This window comes from Scyliorhinus torazame, chromosome 22 (assembly GCF_047496885.1).
Source record: "Scyliorhinus torazame isolate Kashiwa2021f chromosome 22, sScyTor2.1, whole genome shotgun sequence".
In the NCBI taxonomy this organism is placed as follows: Eukaryota; Metazoa; Chordata; class Chondrichthyes; order Carcharhiniformes; family Scyliorhinidae; genus Scyliorhinus; species Scyliorhinus torazame.
Window position 1 is genome coordinate 77,394,093 of NC_092728.1, and position 16,910 is coordinate 77,411,002.

Sequence of the window (16,910 nt, forward strand, 5' to 3'; positions counted from 1 at the left end):
AGTGCCCTCTTCACCCGGTTGAAGGCAGCCCGTCTCCTCGCCAGCTCCACCGTAAAGTCCGGGTATACACGTATACCAGCTCCAGCCCACTGCACCACCTGCTTCTGCTTGGCCCAGCCCAGGACCTTCTCCTTCACACTGTACCGACGGAAGCACAGAGTCACTGCCCTTGGCGGCTCACTCGCCTTTGGTACAGGCCTCCACGACCGATGAGCCCGATCCAGTTCATATCGGGAGGGATCCTCCCCCAATAGTTTTGCCAGCATCGCGGCAAAATACTCAGTCGGCTTCGGTCCTTCAACTCCTTCGGGCAGCCCCACAATCCTCAAATTCTGTCGCCTGGATCTGTTTTCCAGGTCTTCCATTTTTCCTTGCAGATCCTTGTTAGTGTCCATCACCTTCCGCATCTCTTTCCCCATCGAGGCAAGTTGATCACCGTGCTGCAATAACGTCTCCTCCACTTCCTTCAGCGCCTCCCCTTGCTCTCGCACCTCCGCCACTGCGCTCACCACCTCCGTCCTCACCGGGGAAACTGCCTCCTCCACCAGCACACTCAAAACCTCCCTCACCGTCTCCATGCATTTCGCAATCTGCGCCAACTGCTTTTCAAATTCCGCAGCCATCACCTTAGTTATTTCTTCAGCCGTAAGCAGTGCGGCCTTCCCTGGTGCTCCAGCCTCCATTTTCCTTGGTGACCCCGCGGTGACCTTTCCACTCCCCGACGGACCTTCAGCTGTTTTTTTGCTCACCCTCGACATTTTTCTTTGTTTTTATTTCCTCCTGTGTCTTCACTGTGCCTCCTCCGTGCCTTCTCCCTGCTTCTGCCGCCTCCGTGGACCCTGGGACCGGGCTTAAAGCCCCGAAAATGCCATTCCCAAATGGGAGCCCTCCATTGTGCGGCCGCCTCCCGCCCGCCGTCACCGGAAGTCCCCACATTTGTGTTTTACAGAGCGATTACTACAGTTTTTTCAGGAACATATTTTTCTAAATAATAATTGGGTGGAGCACATTCATGTGTAAAAGTAGGCACTTAAAATTGCAGGTGCTTAATGTTAAAAGTACACTCACTTTCATCTGTTTTCATCTTTTTTTTTAAAAATTAAACACAAATAACATCATTGCAGCCAAAGTAGTTCATGAGGAAACAAAGGAATAAAAATGGACAAGTTAAGTAGATATGGTACAAAAAGGCAATTAAAATCAATTGGAAAATGTAGTCACTGTTATTAAATTGTAATAAAATTGAAGTTGATTCCTTGGAGACCTGTTGATGGAATACTATTGAAGACAATACCCAGGATGGAAATGGGGGGCGCGATTCTCCACTCCCACGCCGATTGGGAGAATCGCCTGGGCTGCCGAAATTTCCGGGGACGCCGGTCCGACGCCCTTCCGCGATTCTCCCAAGCGGCGGGAACGGGCCGGTTGAGTTTCCGCAGGCCGGAGAATCGCCGGAGATACCCAAAATGGCGATTCTCCGGCTCCCCGCGATTGAACGCTGGGGGGGCAAGGGGGGATCCTGCACCGGGCTTCACCTTGAATGTGGGGTGGCCCGCAATCGGTGCCCACCGATCGTCGGGCCGTCCTCTCTGAAGGAGGACCTCCTTCCTTCCGCGGCCCCGCAAGATCCGTCCCCCATCTTCTTGCGGGGCGGATTTGGACAGGACGGCAACCACGCATACGCATGACCGGGGCCGTTCCGCGCCGTCGTGAACCTGGACGGCGTTCACGACGGCGCGGCCACTTCGGCGTGGGAGTGGAGAATCCCGCCCGTGAAATTTCAAGTAATCTCTGTGGAACAAATATATCAATAATGCTTCTCTTTGGTATTTGGGACCTTTTGTTATGTTAAAGGCACAATAGGTATAAGTTATTGTTGTCTTCCAGAAATCCTTGGGAACTAGAAGATATCTGTACGTTCAACACCATATTGCTGTACTGTAAACTGGTGTCTCAGATTGGGTTGCAGGTTCCTGATAGAATCCGATGTTTCAGCTAAAACTGGAACACTGCCAATATATGTGGTTTGCTTCATGGGAAATAGTAACTGACACAAGATTGCTGGCTCAGCATGGATGGTGATAGCTTCACCTGGGTGTATTTCAGTTGCATTAGCTGTAACATTAATGCGATGATACACCATACAGATTGTTAAAGCAACCCTGGCAGGAAGTGTGGTGGGGTGCTGCTTTGACAAGGAGCACTGAACCTTGTTGCACTATTAATTTGGTGCAGAATCTTTACCCAGAACATTTTTTTTCTTGGCCTGACACTGTTGCAGGACAGCACGGTAGCATAGAGGGCAGCACGGTAGCATAGTGGTTAGCACTATGGCTTCACAGCGCCAGGATCCCAGGTTCGATTCCTGCTTGGGTCACTGTCTGTGCGGAGTCTGCACGTTCTCCCTGTGTCTGCGTGGGTTTCCTCCGGGTGCTCTGGTTTGCTCCCACAGTCCAAAGATGTGCTGGTTAGGTGGATTGGCCATGATAAATTGCCCTTAGGTTAGATGGGGTTGCTGGCTTACGAGATAGGGTGGAGGTGTGGGCTTAAGTGGGGTGCTCTTTCCAAGAGCCGGTGCAGACTCGATGGCCCGAATGGCCTCCTGCACTGTAAATTCTATTCTATGATGGTAAGCTATCTTTTAAATCTATTCTCTAATTATGGGCATTGCTGGCAAGGCCACATACATTCCCCATCACTTGCGAAGGGATGGTGGACAAGTGATTGTTCATACAGGTGAGTGTCTACTTGTCAATATTGTTACTAATGATAAATGAGCAGGCTGGGATGTTATATCTCTGAAAAGATGTCCTAGTAGCTGCCCTTTTGAAATATCTATGCATTGTTCAATTGATGTACTGAATTTGTGTGGTAGACCAGAAGACCATAAGATGTAGGAGCAGAACTCGGCATATCGAATCTGCTCTTCCATTCAATGAGATCATGGCAGACCTGATATAATCCTCAATTCCACTTTCCGCCTTTTCCCCATAACCCTTGATTCCCTTACTGATGGAAAATCTGTCTATCAGCCTTGAGCATACTTAACGGCCCAGCCTCTACAGGTCTTTGCGGTGAAGAATTTCAAAGATTCACTCCCTCTGAGAAGAAATTCCTCCTCTGTCTTAAATGGGTGACCCCTTACTCTTTGAATATGCTCTCTGGTCCTCGACTCTCCCACAAGAGGAACATCCTTTCAACATGTACCCTGTCAAGCCCCGAAGAATCCTATATGTCTCAATAATGTCACCTCTCATTCTTCTAAACTCCAATGAGCATAAGCCGATCTACTCAAACTCTCCTAAGAAAATCCATTCATACCTGGGATCAACCTAGTGAACCTTCACTGGATGCATCCAAAGCCAGTATATCTTTCCTTGGATAAGGGGACCAAAACTTTTCCCAGTATTCTTGGTGTGGTCTAACTAGTACCGTGTATAGTTTAAGCAGGTCTTCCCTATTTTTATGCTCCATTCCCTTTGAAATTAGGCCAACGTTCCATTTACCTTCCCAATTTTGTTCAATGTTATGCAACATAAATTATGCAGGCTTTTAAACCAGGAAAGGAAATAATTTATTTTGCCACATTAAAAAGTACAATAAAAAAGTACTCGGGAAACTAATGATGCAAAAGACCGTTAAATTCCCTGGACCTGATGGGTTGCCTCCCAGAATATTGAAGGAAGTTGCTACAGAGATAGTGGATACATTGGTAGTAATCTTCCAAGAATCCTTAAATTCTAGAAAAGTTCCAGAGAATTGGAAATCTGCCAATGGAACACCTTAATTCAAAAAAGGAGGGAGACAAAAAAAAAACAAATAACTATCGGCCAGCTATCTTAACTCCTGTCATTGGGGAAATGTCATTATAAAGGATGTAATGCCAAAGCGTTTAGAAATTCATAATATAATCAAGCAGAGTCAACATGGTTTCATGAAGGGGAAATCATGCCTGACAAATTAATTAGAATTCTTTGAGGTGGTAATGAGCAGAGTACATGAATGGGAACCAGTACATGCCACGTCTTTACATTCTTCACAAATATTAGAACTCCTCAGCGTCTATTTGATCTTGCATCCACTGTTGCGTATCTTTGATCAGATGCCTCCCCTAATTCAAGACAAAAAGGGACTTGTAGTGAATGGGGGGGGAGAAAACCGCAGCTAAGAATCTGGTTAAGCTGGCCTGATGAGGGAGGCGGTGGCATAGTGCTAGTGTCGTTGGACTAGTAATCCAGAGACCCAGGATAATGACCCGGGTTCAAATCCCACCATGGCAGGTGGTGGAATTTAAACTCCATAAAAAATATCTGGAATTAAAAATCTAATGATGACCATGAAGCCATCATTGATTTTCGTAAAAACCCATCTGGTTCACTAATGTCCTTAAGGGAAGGACATCTGCCATCAGGCCTACATGTGACTCCAGATCCACAACGTGGTTGACTCTTAAATGCCCTCTGAAATGGCCTAGCAAGCCACTCGGCTATATTCAACCGCTCCGAAAACACAAAAAAAAGGAATGAAACCAGAGAGACCACCCGGCATTGACCTAGGCACCGGAAACGACAAAGGAAAACCCAGCCCTATCAATCCTGCAACGTCCTCCTTACTAACATCTGGGGGCTTGTGTCAAAGTTGGGAGAGCTGTTCAGAGACTAGTCAAGCAACAGCCTGACATAATCATATTCACGGAATCATACCTTACAGAAAATGTTCCAGTCACTACTACCGCCATTCAAGGGTATGTCCTGTCTCACTGGCAGGACCGACCCAGCAGAGGTATGCAGTTGAAAGGGAGATGCCCTGGGAGTCCTCAACATCGACTCTGGACCCAATGAAGTCTTATGGCTTCAGGTTAAACATGGGCATGGAATTCTCCTACTGATTACCACATACCGTCCACCATAAGCTGACAAATTAGTACTGTCCATGTTGACCACCACTTGGAGGAAGCACTGAGGGTGGCAAGGGCACAGAATATACTCTGGGTGGGGAACTTCAATGTCTAACACCGAGTAGCTTGGTAGTACCAACACAGACTGAGCTGACCGGGTCTTAAAGGACATAGCTGCTAGACTGGGACTGCAGCAGGTGGTGAGGGAACCAACAAGAGGGAAAAACATACTTGACCTCATCCTCACCAACCCGCCTGCTGAAGTTGCATCTGTCCATGACAGTATCGGTAGAAGTGACCACCGTACAGTCTTTGTAGAGACAAATTCCTTCTTTACATTCAGGATATCCTCCATCATGTTGTTTGATACTACCACCATGCTAAATAAGTAGTCTTCGAACAGATCTAGCAGCTCGAGATTGGGCATCCATGAGGGCCATGAGCAGTAGCAGAATTGTATTCAACCGCATGGCCTGGTATATCCCCCACTCTACCATCACCATCAACCCTGGTTCAGTGAAGAGTTCAGGAGAGAAGGCCAGGAGCAACACCTAGCATACCTAAAAATGAGGTGTCAACCTGGTGAAGATACAACACAGAACTACTTGCATACCAAACAGCATAAGCAGCAAGAATAGACAGAGCTAAGCGATCCCACAACCAACGGATCAGATCTAAGCTCTGCAATCCTGCCAAATCTAGCCGTGAATGGTGGTGGACAGTTAAACAACAGCATCACAGATGTCAGTCTTCAGCCAATACAATTCACTCCACGTCATATCAATAAACAGCTAGAGGCACTGGATACTGCAGAGTCTATGGGCCCTGACAATATTCCAACAATAGTCCTGAAGGCTTGCCACTCCCCAAGCCCAGCTGTTCCAGTATAGCTACAACACTGCCATCTACCCAGCAATGTGGTAAATTGCCCAGCTATGTCCTGTACACAAGAAACAGGACAAATGCAACCCATACAATTACTGCCCTATCAGACCACTCCATCATCAGCAAAGTGATGGAAGGAATCATCGACAGTGCATCAAGCGGCACTTACTCAGCAATAATCCGCTCTCGGACGCTCAGTTTGATTTCCACCAGGGTCACTCAGCTCCTGACCTTATTACAGCCTTGGTTTGTTGCTCTCTTTGGTTGGCTCTGAATATGGCAGTCAATATAGTCACCTTCCTTAATTCTGATTACGTTTGCTCTAGAGTCGCCAGGTATCTTTCGATACCGCTACAAGGTTCAAAACCGAATACTGATCAAAGACTCGGTACACCAGTTAGTTAGTTCAAAGTCAATGCTTAGTTATTTACACACACACTTAAATCTACACATGCACAAATACTATAGACTAAACTATCACTACTGCTAAAGCCTATACTTAGCTTTGGGCGCCCACTCAGTCAGAGGAACAATGGCCGTTGTTCGATTCTAAGGCTGCTGGGGTCGAACTGGTACAGGGGAACAGCTAAGGTCGTCTGTCTGGTAGCGTGCGTTGACCTTGGACTTACTTGCTTCTGGTGCAGCTGGTGGACTGGTCTCTCCGCTGTGAGAGCCAAGTCCAAGAGAGCGATTCTCTCTTGGGGGCTCCTTCTTATACCCACAGAGGCTTCGCGCTCTTTTGGGCGGACCTTGAACTTGGCCCCAATCAATTGGGCCGTTTCTCAATCATTCCTATTGATTTCATCCAATAAAGGGGTGGGTGCCCTGATGGCTGGGCGTGTCCTAGGTGGCCGTTGGCCTGCTTTGTTTCGGTCTCCTCTGGCGCCGGGATGTCTGCCTTAGTATCAGTTACTCAAATGTTACTCTTTTGTTCCCATAGAAGTGCCATTAGTATGCTAATTTGACCGAATATGGCATCAAGGAGCCCCAGCAAACCTGCAGAATTTGGGGGGGGGGGGGGCTGGCTGAAAAGTTCTTCACTGGTTGAAGTCATACCTGACACAAAGGAAGATGGTTGTGGTGGTTGGAGGACAATCATCTCAGCTCCAGGACATCACTGCGGGAGTTCCTCAGGGTAGTGTCCTAGGCCCAACCATCTTCAGCTGTTTCATCAATGACTTGCCTTCCATCATAAGGTCAGAAGTGGGATTACTGCACAATGTTCAGTAACATTCCCAGCTCCTCAGATAATGAAGCAGTCCATGTTCAAATGCAGCAAGACCTGGCCAATATCCAGGCTTGGGCTGGCAAGCGGCAAGTTACATTCATGCCACATACATGCCAGGCAATGACCATCTCCTACAAGAGAGGCTCTAACCATCGCCCCATGACATTCAATGGCATTACCGTCGCTGAATCCCCCATAATCAACATTCTGGGGGTTCCCATTGATCAGAAACTGAATTGGACTAGCCATATTACTTACTGTGGTTACAGAGCAGGTCAAAGGCTAGGAATCCTATGACCAGTAACTCGCCTCCAAAAGCCTGTCCACCATCTACAAGGTACAAGTAAGGAGTGTAATGGAATACTCTCCACTTGCCTGGATGAGTGCAACACTTGATGCTCGACACCATCCAGGACAAAGCAGCCTGCTTGATTACTACCCCTTCCACAAACATTCAATCCCACCACCACCGACTAACAATGGCAGCTGTGTGCACCATCTACAAAATGCACTGCAGTAACCCACCTTGGTTCCTTAGGCAGCACCTTCCAAACCCACGACCAGTACCTGAGTCTGTGTCCACCCTCAGTCCCTCCTGTTTTTGATTCCCAGGCCAACGGAAACAACCTCTGTGCCTATCCTGTCAAACCCCTTCAGAATCTTGAACGTTTCAATGAGATCACCTCTCGTTCTTCTAAACTCCAGGGAAAATAAGCCCAATTTACCCAATATTGGCCCCCTCTCAGCGTAGGGTAACCCTCTCAACCCAGCAACCAATCTAGTGAATCTTCACTGTACTGCCTCCAATGCAAATGTATAATTCCTTAAATGTGGAGACCAAAACTGCATACAGTATTCTAGATGTGGTCTCAACAAAGCCCTGTAGCAAGACTTCTTATTCTTGTGCTCTAATCCCTTTGCCAACGCACAATTTACCTTCCTAATAGCTTGCTGTGCCTGCAAGTTAAATTTCTGTTCCTTGTATGAACATAGCCAAGACACATTGAACATCAACAGTTGCAAGCTGCATACGTTTTAAAAAAATATTCTGCTTTTCTATTCTTGCGACTAAAGTGAGTAACCTCACCCTTCCCCATATTATACTCCATATGCCTCCTTGTTGCCCATTCAATTAACCAGCTTATACGTTTTTGTGGCCTCTCTGTGTCCTCTTCACAGCTTGCGTTCCGACCTAGCTTTGTACCATCAGGAAGCCGGATCCAATACATTACTCTGTGCCTCTCAGAAAAGTCAATATATAGATATAAACAGCTGAGGCCCAGCACTGATCCCTGCTGCACTCCTAGCCACAACCTGTCAACTTGAAAATGTCCTGTTTCTCCTCCTCTCTGCTTCTTGTCTATTAACCTACTCTATCCATACAAATATATCATCCTCAACTCCAGGACAGAACTTAACTTTGCATATTTTGTTTTGGCATTTAAGTTTATTTTTCTTAAACAAGATGAACCAAACCTAAAAGCGGAAAGCTACATGTTTTAAGTATTGATTAATTTGGCTAAATTTGATACAGCATATCAATCAGAATGGAGTTTCCTTGCACTTGACACCAGAAAATTAATTTTGTTTTGTGTAGATCTTGATCATTAAATATCACAGAATACTCAAAAGTTGAATTGTATTTTTATTCAGGCTTATTCAGTTTATGATGAAGAGATTGGTTACTGTCAAGGCCAGTCCTTCCTTGCTGCTGTGCTTCTCCTGCATGTGAGTATGCATTATTTTGTGGAGGGGGGGTTGCAATTGCTGTACTTTAAGTATTCAATGTCTATATGATAGCTTGAAATGGTTCATATTAAGTGCCATCTTATGGAAATATTTTGTATTGCATGTAGGTTTCTCAGCTGAATTTGTTACAAAGGCTGCTAAACATTTCTTAATATAGAATGTTACAAAAGAAGCATCATATTCTTTGTGAAGTCCTGTAGTAAAGAAAAGTTCAGTTGAAATGAGGACGGTGGCGTAAACAGTTTGAATTTGTTAAAAATAGTGGTCACTTTAAATGGCTTAAGATTTAAAGCAGAGCTTGCTGAGCACTTATTTTAAAATGTTCAAGTTTTGTATGTTGATATTGTAAAGTCGGCTATTCCCCAGACAAGTCATTCTTACCCAGAAGACCTTGTTTGCCAGTTGTGCAACACAAGGGTGTAGTTCTGTGCAACTGAAAATTAATTTCTTTAATCGGGGATTTGCAGAAGCACTTTTTTTCAAAGATCTATTTCAGAAAGAATTTTATAGTTATAGTTTTAACGGTGTTAGTGCAGCACAAAGCACCTTCTTTGTATTACATTGAAGATTCAACTTTGGTAACTTGACCATTGCTGTAGAACAACTTTTTCCACTTTAGGAGCTTGTTGGCAGCAGGTTACTTAGTGAATATTTATCTGAATGATTTGTGCATATTTAACTAATAGATGTTCACATGTGTGACAGAAGACATTATCTTATTGTCTAGGTAGCCAAGAGCTGAAGGGTAGAAATAACTTGCGATTAAATTTAGAAAGTTGTGCTGAAGCAAGCTATAAAAAGTTATAAATTGTTTCAAACATTTGTGTTGTTTAATACTTCTTTTAAGTATCCGCTTTAGAGATAATAGAGAATAAAGAGTAGTTAGTGATTTCAAAGCATAATTAATGGAAGAGTTTAGATGGAAGTGTTAACAGCTCAAATCCATATACAATAAATCCACATTTAATGTTGCCCGGTTTAACATTGTTTTGCTTTAACGTCAGTCAGTTTAGGGTCGCAAGATTTATTTTAAAATAATTTCCCACTGGTCTGACATTGGGCCGTGTGACCTTGTCTTAGAGCAACCTCTCCCTGACCCTTTCTCTTGCTGCCGACTCTTCAACTTGTGGCCTCTGGTGCCCCCTGACTCATCCTCTCATTGATACTTGCCCCTGTCATGATATGCAAACATGCAGCTAATGAACACATAGAATTGGACACGACCAATGAGCAGTCAGGACACTCGGGGGTAGTATCTCACTATAAAAGGGATGAGGCACTCACACCCCGCCTCTTTCCACAGACCAACATCTACAGCGCGAGACAGGGTGTATCCTCAGCATCACACCCCAGCACGTGGCTTAGAGCAAGGCTGGTTCAGTTAGACTGAGTTACAACATTTAGCTTAGCAGAGAGTCGAACTCATTGAGAACTGTGCTAATAGTTCAATAAAACACATTGAACTCACTTCAAAATCTGGAGCATCTTTTACTCAAAACTGCATCAAGTGGCAGCTTGTGTTATTCCAAATTACATAACACAACAGCCCCCTCCCCAACTCGTCTGTTCGCCAGTTCCTTCTCTTGAGTCTGCTTTCCCATTCAAGATTCAGATCTGATGATGGAGCTCCATGGTTATGAAAGTGCAGGATACGATGGTTTAGAAATACGGAGCTGGGGCTGTTACAATAGATGTTTAACAATGCTCCCACTCACTACTACCCTTGCCGAGAGAGAGGGCTCTCGAGAGGCGAAGCAGAAGAAGCAGCTTCTGGAAAAGAGTCATACGGACTTAAAATGTTTACTCTCTTTCTCACTCCCCTCCATGCTGCCAGACCTGCTGAGTTTTACCAGCACGTTTCTATTTTTATTTCAATAATAGACCCGTCTTCAAATTGGATGGGAAAGCAGGTCCAGGAGGGTGAAGCAGTGAGCAGGAGAGTCGGGGAGTGGGAGGTTAGGAGAGTAAGGTTTGGGTGTGTGTGGAGCAGGAGAGGCTGCAAGTTGGAACGTCAGCAGCAGGAGAATCAGTTAGGGAACAGTAGAGACTGCGAATCGGAGGGAGGAGGGGTCTGCAGTGACCAAGAGCGTAAGGAAGTGGGATGTGTGGCAAATGGGAGATTTGGGAAACAGGTTTGGCACCAACGGGAGGCTCTGTAAGTAGAAAGTTAATGTAGTTCTTTTATATTTTTTACTTTTTTAAAAGTTATTTAATTTACCAATGTAGGAATTTAACAATGTAAAGTATTTCAACTTATATGGTATCAATTTTTTACTGAGGAAGGTACTTACCCCACAGAACCTACATTGGTTTGATGGGAAATTGTGATTTGCTTAAAGTCATGAATTTCAGGGACGTAACCACAACTTTAAGTTAGGACTTGCTATATGCTCAATTGTCTGAACATTAAGAAAAGAGATTCTAACCTTCAAATCATATATGTTTCTATTTTGATATATCTTATATTTTTATAACATGTTAAACCGTACCCATATTGCCTCTTTGCTATTTCATTTTTACTTCACCTTGTCCACTAGAACATAAAATTCCCATTGCCTGAAGGGCTGAAATGGGTGGCCTTTTCTCTAGCCACTGGCAGTGTGCTCCTGGCTGTCTGCTTTCAAGTGCAACAAAAGGGGTTATGTGGAGAATCCCCATCTGAGTTATTCTTCTTGTCTCCTTTGCAAAAAACACTATCTCAATTGGTAGGCCAGCTGTATTGCCAATACTGCTATCCCCTGCGCCCCCCTCCTCCCCCAGCTCAAATCAACCATATGCAGCACTGATCAAGAATTGAACTCTATCTATGGCTCCGACCCATACAAAATAATGAGTTTTACCTGATAAACCACCAGATAAGACTCTACTATGAATTACAATTTGGCTATGCAGCAAATTTTAATGAACTTGATTCTTGGTGCAATCAGATATTTTCCATCCTGACTTTAATTAAAAGTTGGCATTTCAAGCAAGTAACCATGTTTTAATTGAGCCAAGTTGAAGGAGTTGGACTCTGGAGCCTCTGTACTACAGCTAAGTTTTTTTTAAAGAGTCTTTAGAAGTAGTTTAAGAAGTAACTTGGCCCAATACAGAAGGAGAGGGGTTGGTGATGGGAAGCCATAGTTTCTTTGTATGTAGCAAAGAACTTCCAAATGGGTTATTGGTGACAATCATTTTTTGTAACATTTTTTGAACAGTGCATAGTACCTTGTCAAAGAAATCTATGATTATAAATTACTGTTTTTCTAATGACCGTTTCAATTTGTATAATTTCAGATGCCTGAAGAGCAAGCATTTAGTGTTTTGGTCAAAATCATGTTTGATTATGGACTCAGGGAACTTTTTAAACAAAATTTTGAAGACTTGCATTGCAAGTTCTATCAGCTGGAAAGACTGATGCAGGTAAAAATAAAAACATACTCTTACCCCAAGTCGTCATTGTGGGAAGAAATGTACAGGTTGAACTATGGATGGTTAATAGATTTATTGGGAGAACCTGTATTGCTACAGAGTTTATTTAACACCGAAAATGTACCATTTTGATTTTATGTCATCTGAATAAATTCTGTGCAATGTGGAACTAAATTCATTCGAACTGATGTGAGCTTTTAAAAGAGTCAAAGTCGAGAGATGTAGTTAGTATTGTAGGGTAATGATGGAAACCAAGCAAACCCAGACCACTATCATATTTGAGAACAGTAGAGAGGGAAACATCCAACAGTTACCCCATTCTCTTTCCCACAGAATTGTGCAATATAAAAGGAGGCTGGGAGAGAAAGAAGAAGAAAATAGAAAAGGAGAGATCTGTCACACTCTGTTCTGAGCCCTGAAGAATGTCAGTTCTCTGACCGAAGTCAGGTCTGACCCACAGCATGGGTAGGGCACGGAGACAGGTCCTAAATCCATCCCAAACAGGACGGGGAATGAACCCTGTGCTGTTCACAGCCTGATCCAATTGAGCCAGCTGGCCCCAGAGAGTCCGAGTTGCTGTGCAACGTGCACTTCTACATGCATGTTGTAGTCTGGAGCTGTGACTAGTGTTGATCGAGACTCCAATATTCTTTCCATCACATGGCTGACCAGCAATCTTTCCTGCACTTACTGCCTGCTGCTGGCATGTGTTGGAAGGATTTGCAGATTGATGTTCAACCTTTATGGCCACATTATGAATGCACTTTCCTTGAGCCATCAAGTTCTAGAGTGGGACATGCACCCGGAATCTCTGGCTACTCACTGCATTACAAGTCTACCTCCCTGGAGGGTATAGTGGTATTTTTGTTTCATTTGTAAAATGTGGACAGATAAATTTAATAAGAGTTATGTAGATTTCCAAATTTCCCTCTTTCTAAAATATGATTAACCTTTTAAACCACTAAATCTTTGCTAAAAATACAAGATGTACAAGGCTCAATGTTAATGATTTCTGTATGGAATTTTACCTTTAGAAAGCAAGTCAGTTGGTGATCCTTTGTTTTCCTTGATATTTTTACATCATTATCAGATTTCACACACACTATAAATGGACCTGACTTCCAGTTTTTGGGTCCATGGAACCTGTATTTAAAAATGCTGCTTAAAATAGAATAATTTTAATGCAAATTTTGCAAGTACAGTCTGTACTTAATATAACATTGTTATTATTACAAGTTATAGATATATCGCCATATTTTCAGTAAACTCCGATTTCCTAAAACCACCATTTAGATGGGTTTCCAGCAGACTGTTCTCAGTGCAGTGAAATACTTTCCACACAAGTCGTTTATTTTATTCGGTGAATAGATTTAACCTGGTTATTTAAACAGTGCGTTGTATGTTTTGATCTAAAAAGTTACAGCAGACCTACATGTTTTTGAAAAGGTTTCAAGTGACCCCAGAATAACAGTAAAACAATTTTATTTTCTAGGAAGGCAGATAAGTAATGGGAATTTTGCCGATAGGGCGTTTAACCTCGTTGATGCATTACAAAAAATTGGGTGCAGTCGATACCAAAGGGCAGAAATTTGAATTGTACTTAAGTGGCCATTTGAAAATTTAATTCCTTCCATGACATTTTCTGACGGTTAAAGTAGGTCACCTTTAAATCGTTGGTGAACCAATAGGCAAACTGCCTAAAAGATGGGGAGTAGGGAGATCATCTTGAGTTTTTATTAATAATAATCTTTATTATTGTCCAAAATAACACTGCAATGAAGTTACTGTGAAAATCCCGTAGTCGCCACACTCTGGCGCCTGTTCAGGTACACTGAGGGAGAATTCAGAATGTCCAGTTCACCTAACAGCACATCTTTCGGGACTTGTGGGAGGAATCCGGAGCACCCAGAAGAAAAACCCACGCAGACACGGGGCGAACGTGCAGATTCCGCACAGATAGTGATCCGAGCAGTGAATCAAACCTGGGACCCTGGCTGTGAAGTAGCAGTGCTAAGCACTGTGCTACACTGTCGCCCCTTGCCCTGTTGTTCATGTTTCTGAGGTTGAGGATTATTCTGAATCCAGTGTGATCTTCAAAGCAAAGTAGCAGAGTCAATTCTGTTCCTTCCTTGACTCCCAACTACCTAAATTTTCTTCTGGTTCTTAGATGCTGTTTCAAATGCATAACAATGTAATAGACCTTTTGGTTATTATGCCAATACACCACTTAGGAGAAGTGGCCCTGCCAAGGCTAAGCATATAATAGGCACGGCATAATGGATCCTTTGTCTGTTTGAAATAGGAGGTATTTGGCTATTGAATGATTAATTATTCCACAACCCAACCTGAATCAAAAAGCCGCTTCCAGGAGTTCACATCAAATTGAAAAAACACATTTTAATTCCACGGATTTCCAAAATGACATCTGGCAACTAAGTTTTGTTCAGTGACTCAGACGCTCCTCGTTTGTTTGCCTCTTAATGGTTCTGAGGATCTTTAAGGTATTCCTTATTCAAGGAGACCATAGTTCTGTAGTTAGTAATCCACAGCTTGATGAACTTCGGCAGCAATTTGACTCAAATCGTTTTTTGTGACCTCCATTTTTAAATTTCATTTCCTGCTGCCAATTTGGAATTCCTCCGCGTTTTATTACTCTTTGTATTGTAATTTTGGTATTTACTTTTGATACTGTAATGTGCGCTTTTTCACTTTATACACCTAATGCAGGTAATCTGGTCATTATCTCTCTACTGTTTGTGGAATCTTCCTCTGCACAAATTAGCTATCATATTTCCTTATAACGATGGGCGTGATTCAACCGCCGTGTTGCACCGGCTGGGTGAATAACGGAAAGGCCAAAATCGAGATTCATGCCGGGCGCAAACCATTTTGCACTTAATCCAACTCGCCTCCAGCGCGAGTTCCGGATCACGCCACAAATGGCGAGAATATCATGAAACCTCATTTCCATTTATTTAAATCTCATTAACGAGACTGGAGTCGAATGCAGCAACCTCCCGGGAATTACCCGACTCGTCCGCAGGAAGCCACACAGGGGTCGTTTAGTTGGCCCCTAGTCACCACATTCCGGCGCCTGTTCGGGTACACAGAGGGAGAATTCAGAATGTCCAAATTACCTAACAGCACGTATTTCGGGACTTGTGGGAGGAAACCGGAGCACCTGGAGGAAACCCACGCAGACACTGGGAGAATGTGCAGACTCCACACAGTAACCAAGTCGGAAATCGAACCTGGGACCCTGGAGCTGTGAAGCAACAGTGCTAGCCACTGTGCTACCGGGATGCACAGCAAAGTGGAGCCAGCCTGTTGCTTCCCATGCTCCGTGTCCTTTGATGCCCTTGGTGGACGTCCTATGGAGGTCCTAGAGCCGGCGGGTCTCATCCGACACCGGTGTCACTGGCGCCGCCCTGTCACCCTGTCTGCCCGCTGCCCTTGAGATGCGCCCTTGTCAGGAGGGGGGGAATCTGGAATAACTGGACACCACCGTGGCAGGCCCCGGGTTGACCACCAGCGCTTTGTCCTCCCTGATTGTACCCGTAGGACCTCGGGGGACTCCATGGCCTCTAAGTTATCTGTTGCTGCCAGTACTGGATGCTGCAATATGATGTCGTGCCCTCAGCGATGCTCCTCAGTGACTGGGCATGCTCTGCAGTGCCTTGGCAATGTCCAGCTGCATCTGGGACACATCCTCAACGACTGAGAAATGATGTTGAGGCCCTTAGCCATAGTCGTCACAGACTGAGCCATGCCTTGGACAACATCACTCAAGAAGCAGACGTCCACTGCGGTCACCACACTAGAAGTATTGGCTTTGGTGCTACTCATTATCGGCGCCTGCAGCTTTTGGGACTCCTTCAAGTCCCTGGACTGTCACTGACACTCCCTCTTGAATGTCACAGTTGTGTCCTATCATCTGCATCAGCTGTAGGAGAACCTTGTCCAAAAGCTTGGCATCTGCCTGGGACCCAGCTGAGTCCTGGGATCCAGCAGACCTACGACTGCTGACTCCTTTGGATGTTCCTGCCTCCACCTGATGTGCATCTGCAACTGTGTGGTGCTTACCAGATTGTGCCCCAGAAACCAGTCCACTAACATCGCCAATCGAGGTGTGTGTCTCTGCGTTGATGGAAGGTGGGGTGATTGCTGTGACACCGCGATAGTGGTTTCCTCTGAGCTCTCCTCCCAGACGGTCTCTTGGGTGGCGGGGGAACGAAACGACTCCGGGTGGCCCAGCCTCATCAGATGGAGATCCTGCGAGACAATGGACGTGTTGTCAGTGTAAGTGAAGGATCATTTGTCTGACATCAATTACTCACTTGAGACAGGTCATCTGGGTGAAGGGGCAGTGGATCCTCACCTCTCTGCCACTGGGCAACCATGCTGTCCGTGTCTGCTCTCTCCTCGGCCAACCCCATGATTTCCAGGGCCCGTTCCTCATCGGGAGTGAGGACTCAGATCGCTAGGACTCCGCATCCCCACACCCCGTCTTGGCCCTTTCCCGTTTATTATGGGCTATCTTCTCCTGTGGGGCCAAAGAGAGGGCATTGTGAGCCACATGCTTGATGGTCGGGAGGGTCTGCAAACACCAAGATCGGATTTGGGGAGGGTGTCATGTGTCAGCCTGTGATTTGGGAAAGGGTGGTTGGGAATTTGAGGGGTGGCAGGCGGAACTGATGCCAGGAGAGAGGTGGTAACTTAGCTTTGTAACTTGTTGCGTTT

At 44.8% G+C, this 16,910-nt stretch overlaps 1 protein-coding gene across 5 annotated transcripts in view; it reads left to right on the forward strand.

Annotated features, from left to right (window-relative positions):
• rabgap1 (RAB GTPase activating protein 1) overlaps positions 1 to 16,910 on the forward strand; it is a 286,948-nt gene that overhangs the window by 212,839 nt on the left and 57,199 nt on the right. For all 5 annotated transcript variants that reach the window (XM_072488399.1, XM_072488395.1, XM_072488396.1 and 2 more), the window contains 2 exons: positions 8,664 to 8,738; positions 12,036 to 12,161. In XM_072488399.1, the coding sequence (XP_072344500.1) occupies positions 8,664 to 8,738; positions 12,036 to 12,161 (201 nt within the window). The remainder of the gene's footprint in view (positions 1 to 8,663; positions 8,739 to 12,035; positions 12,162 to 16,910) is intronic.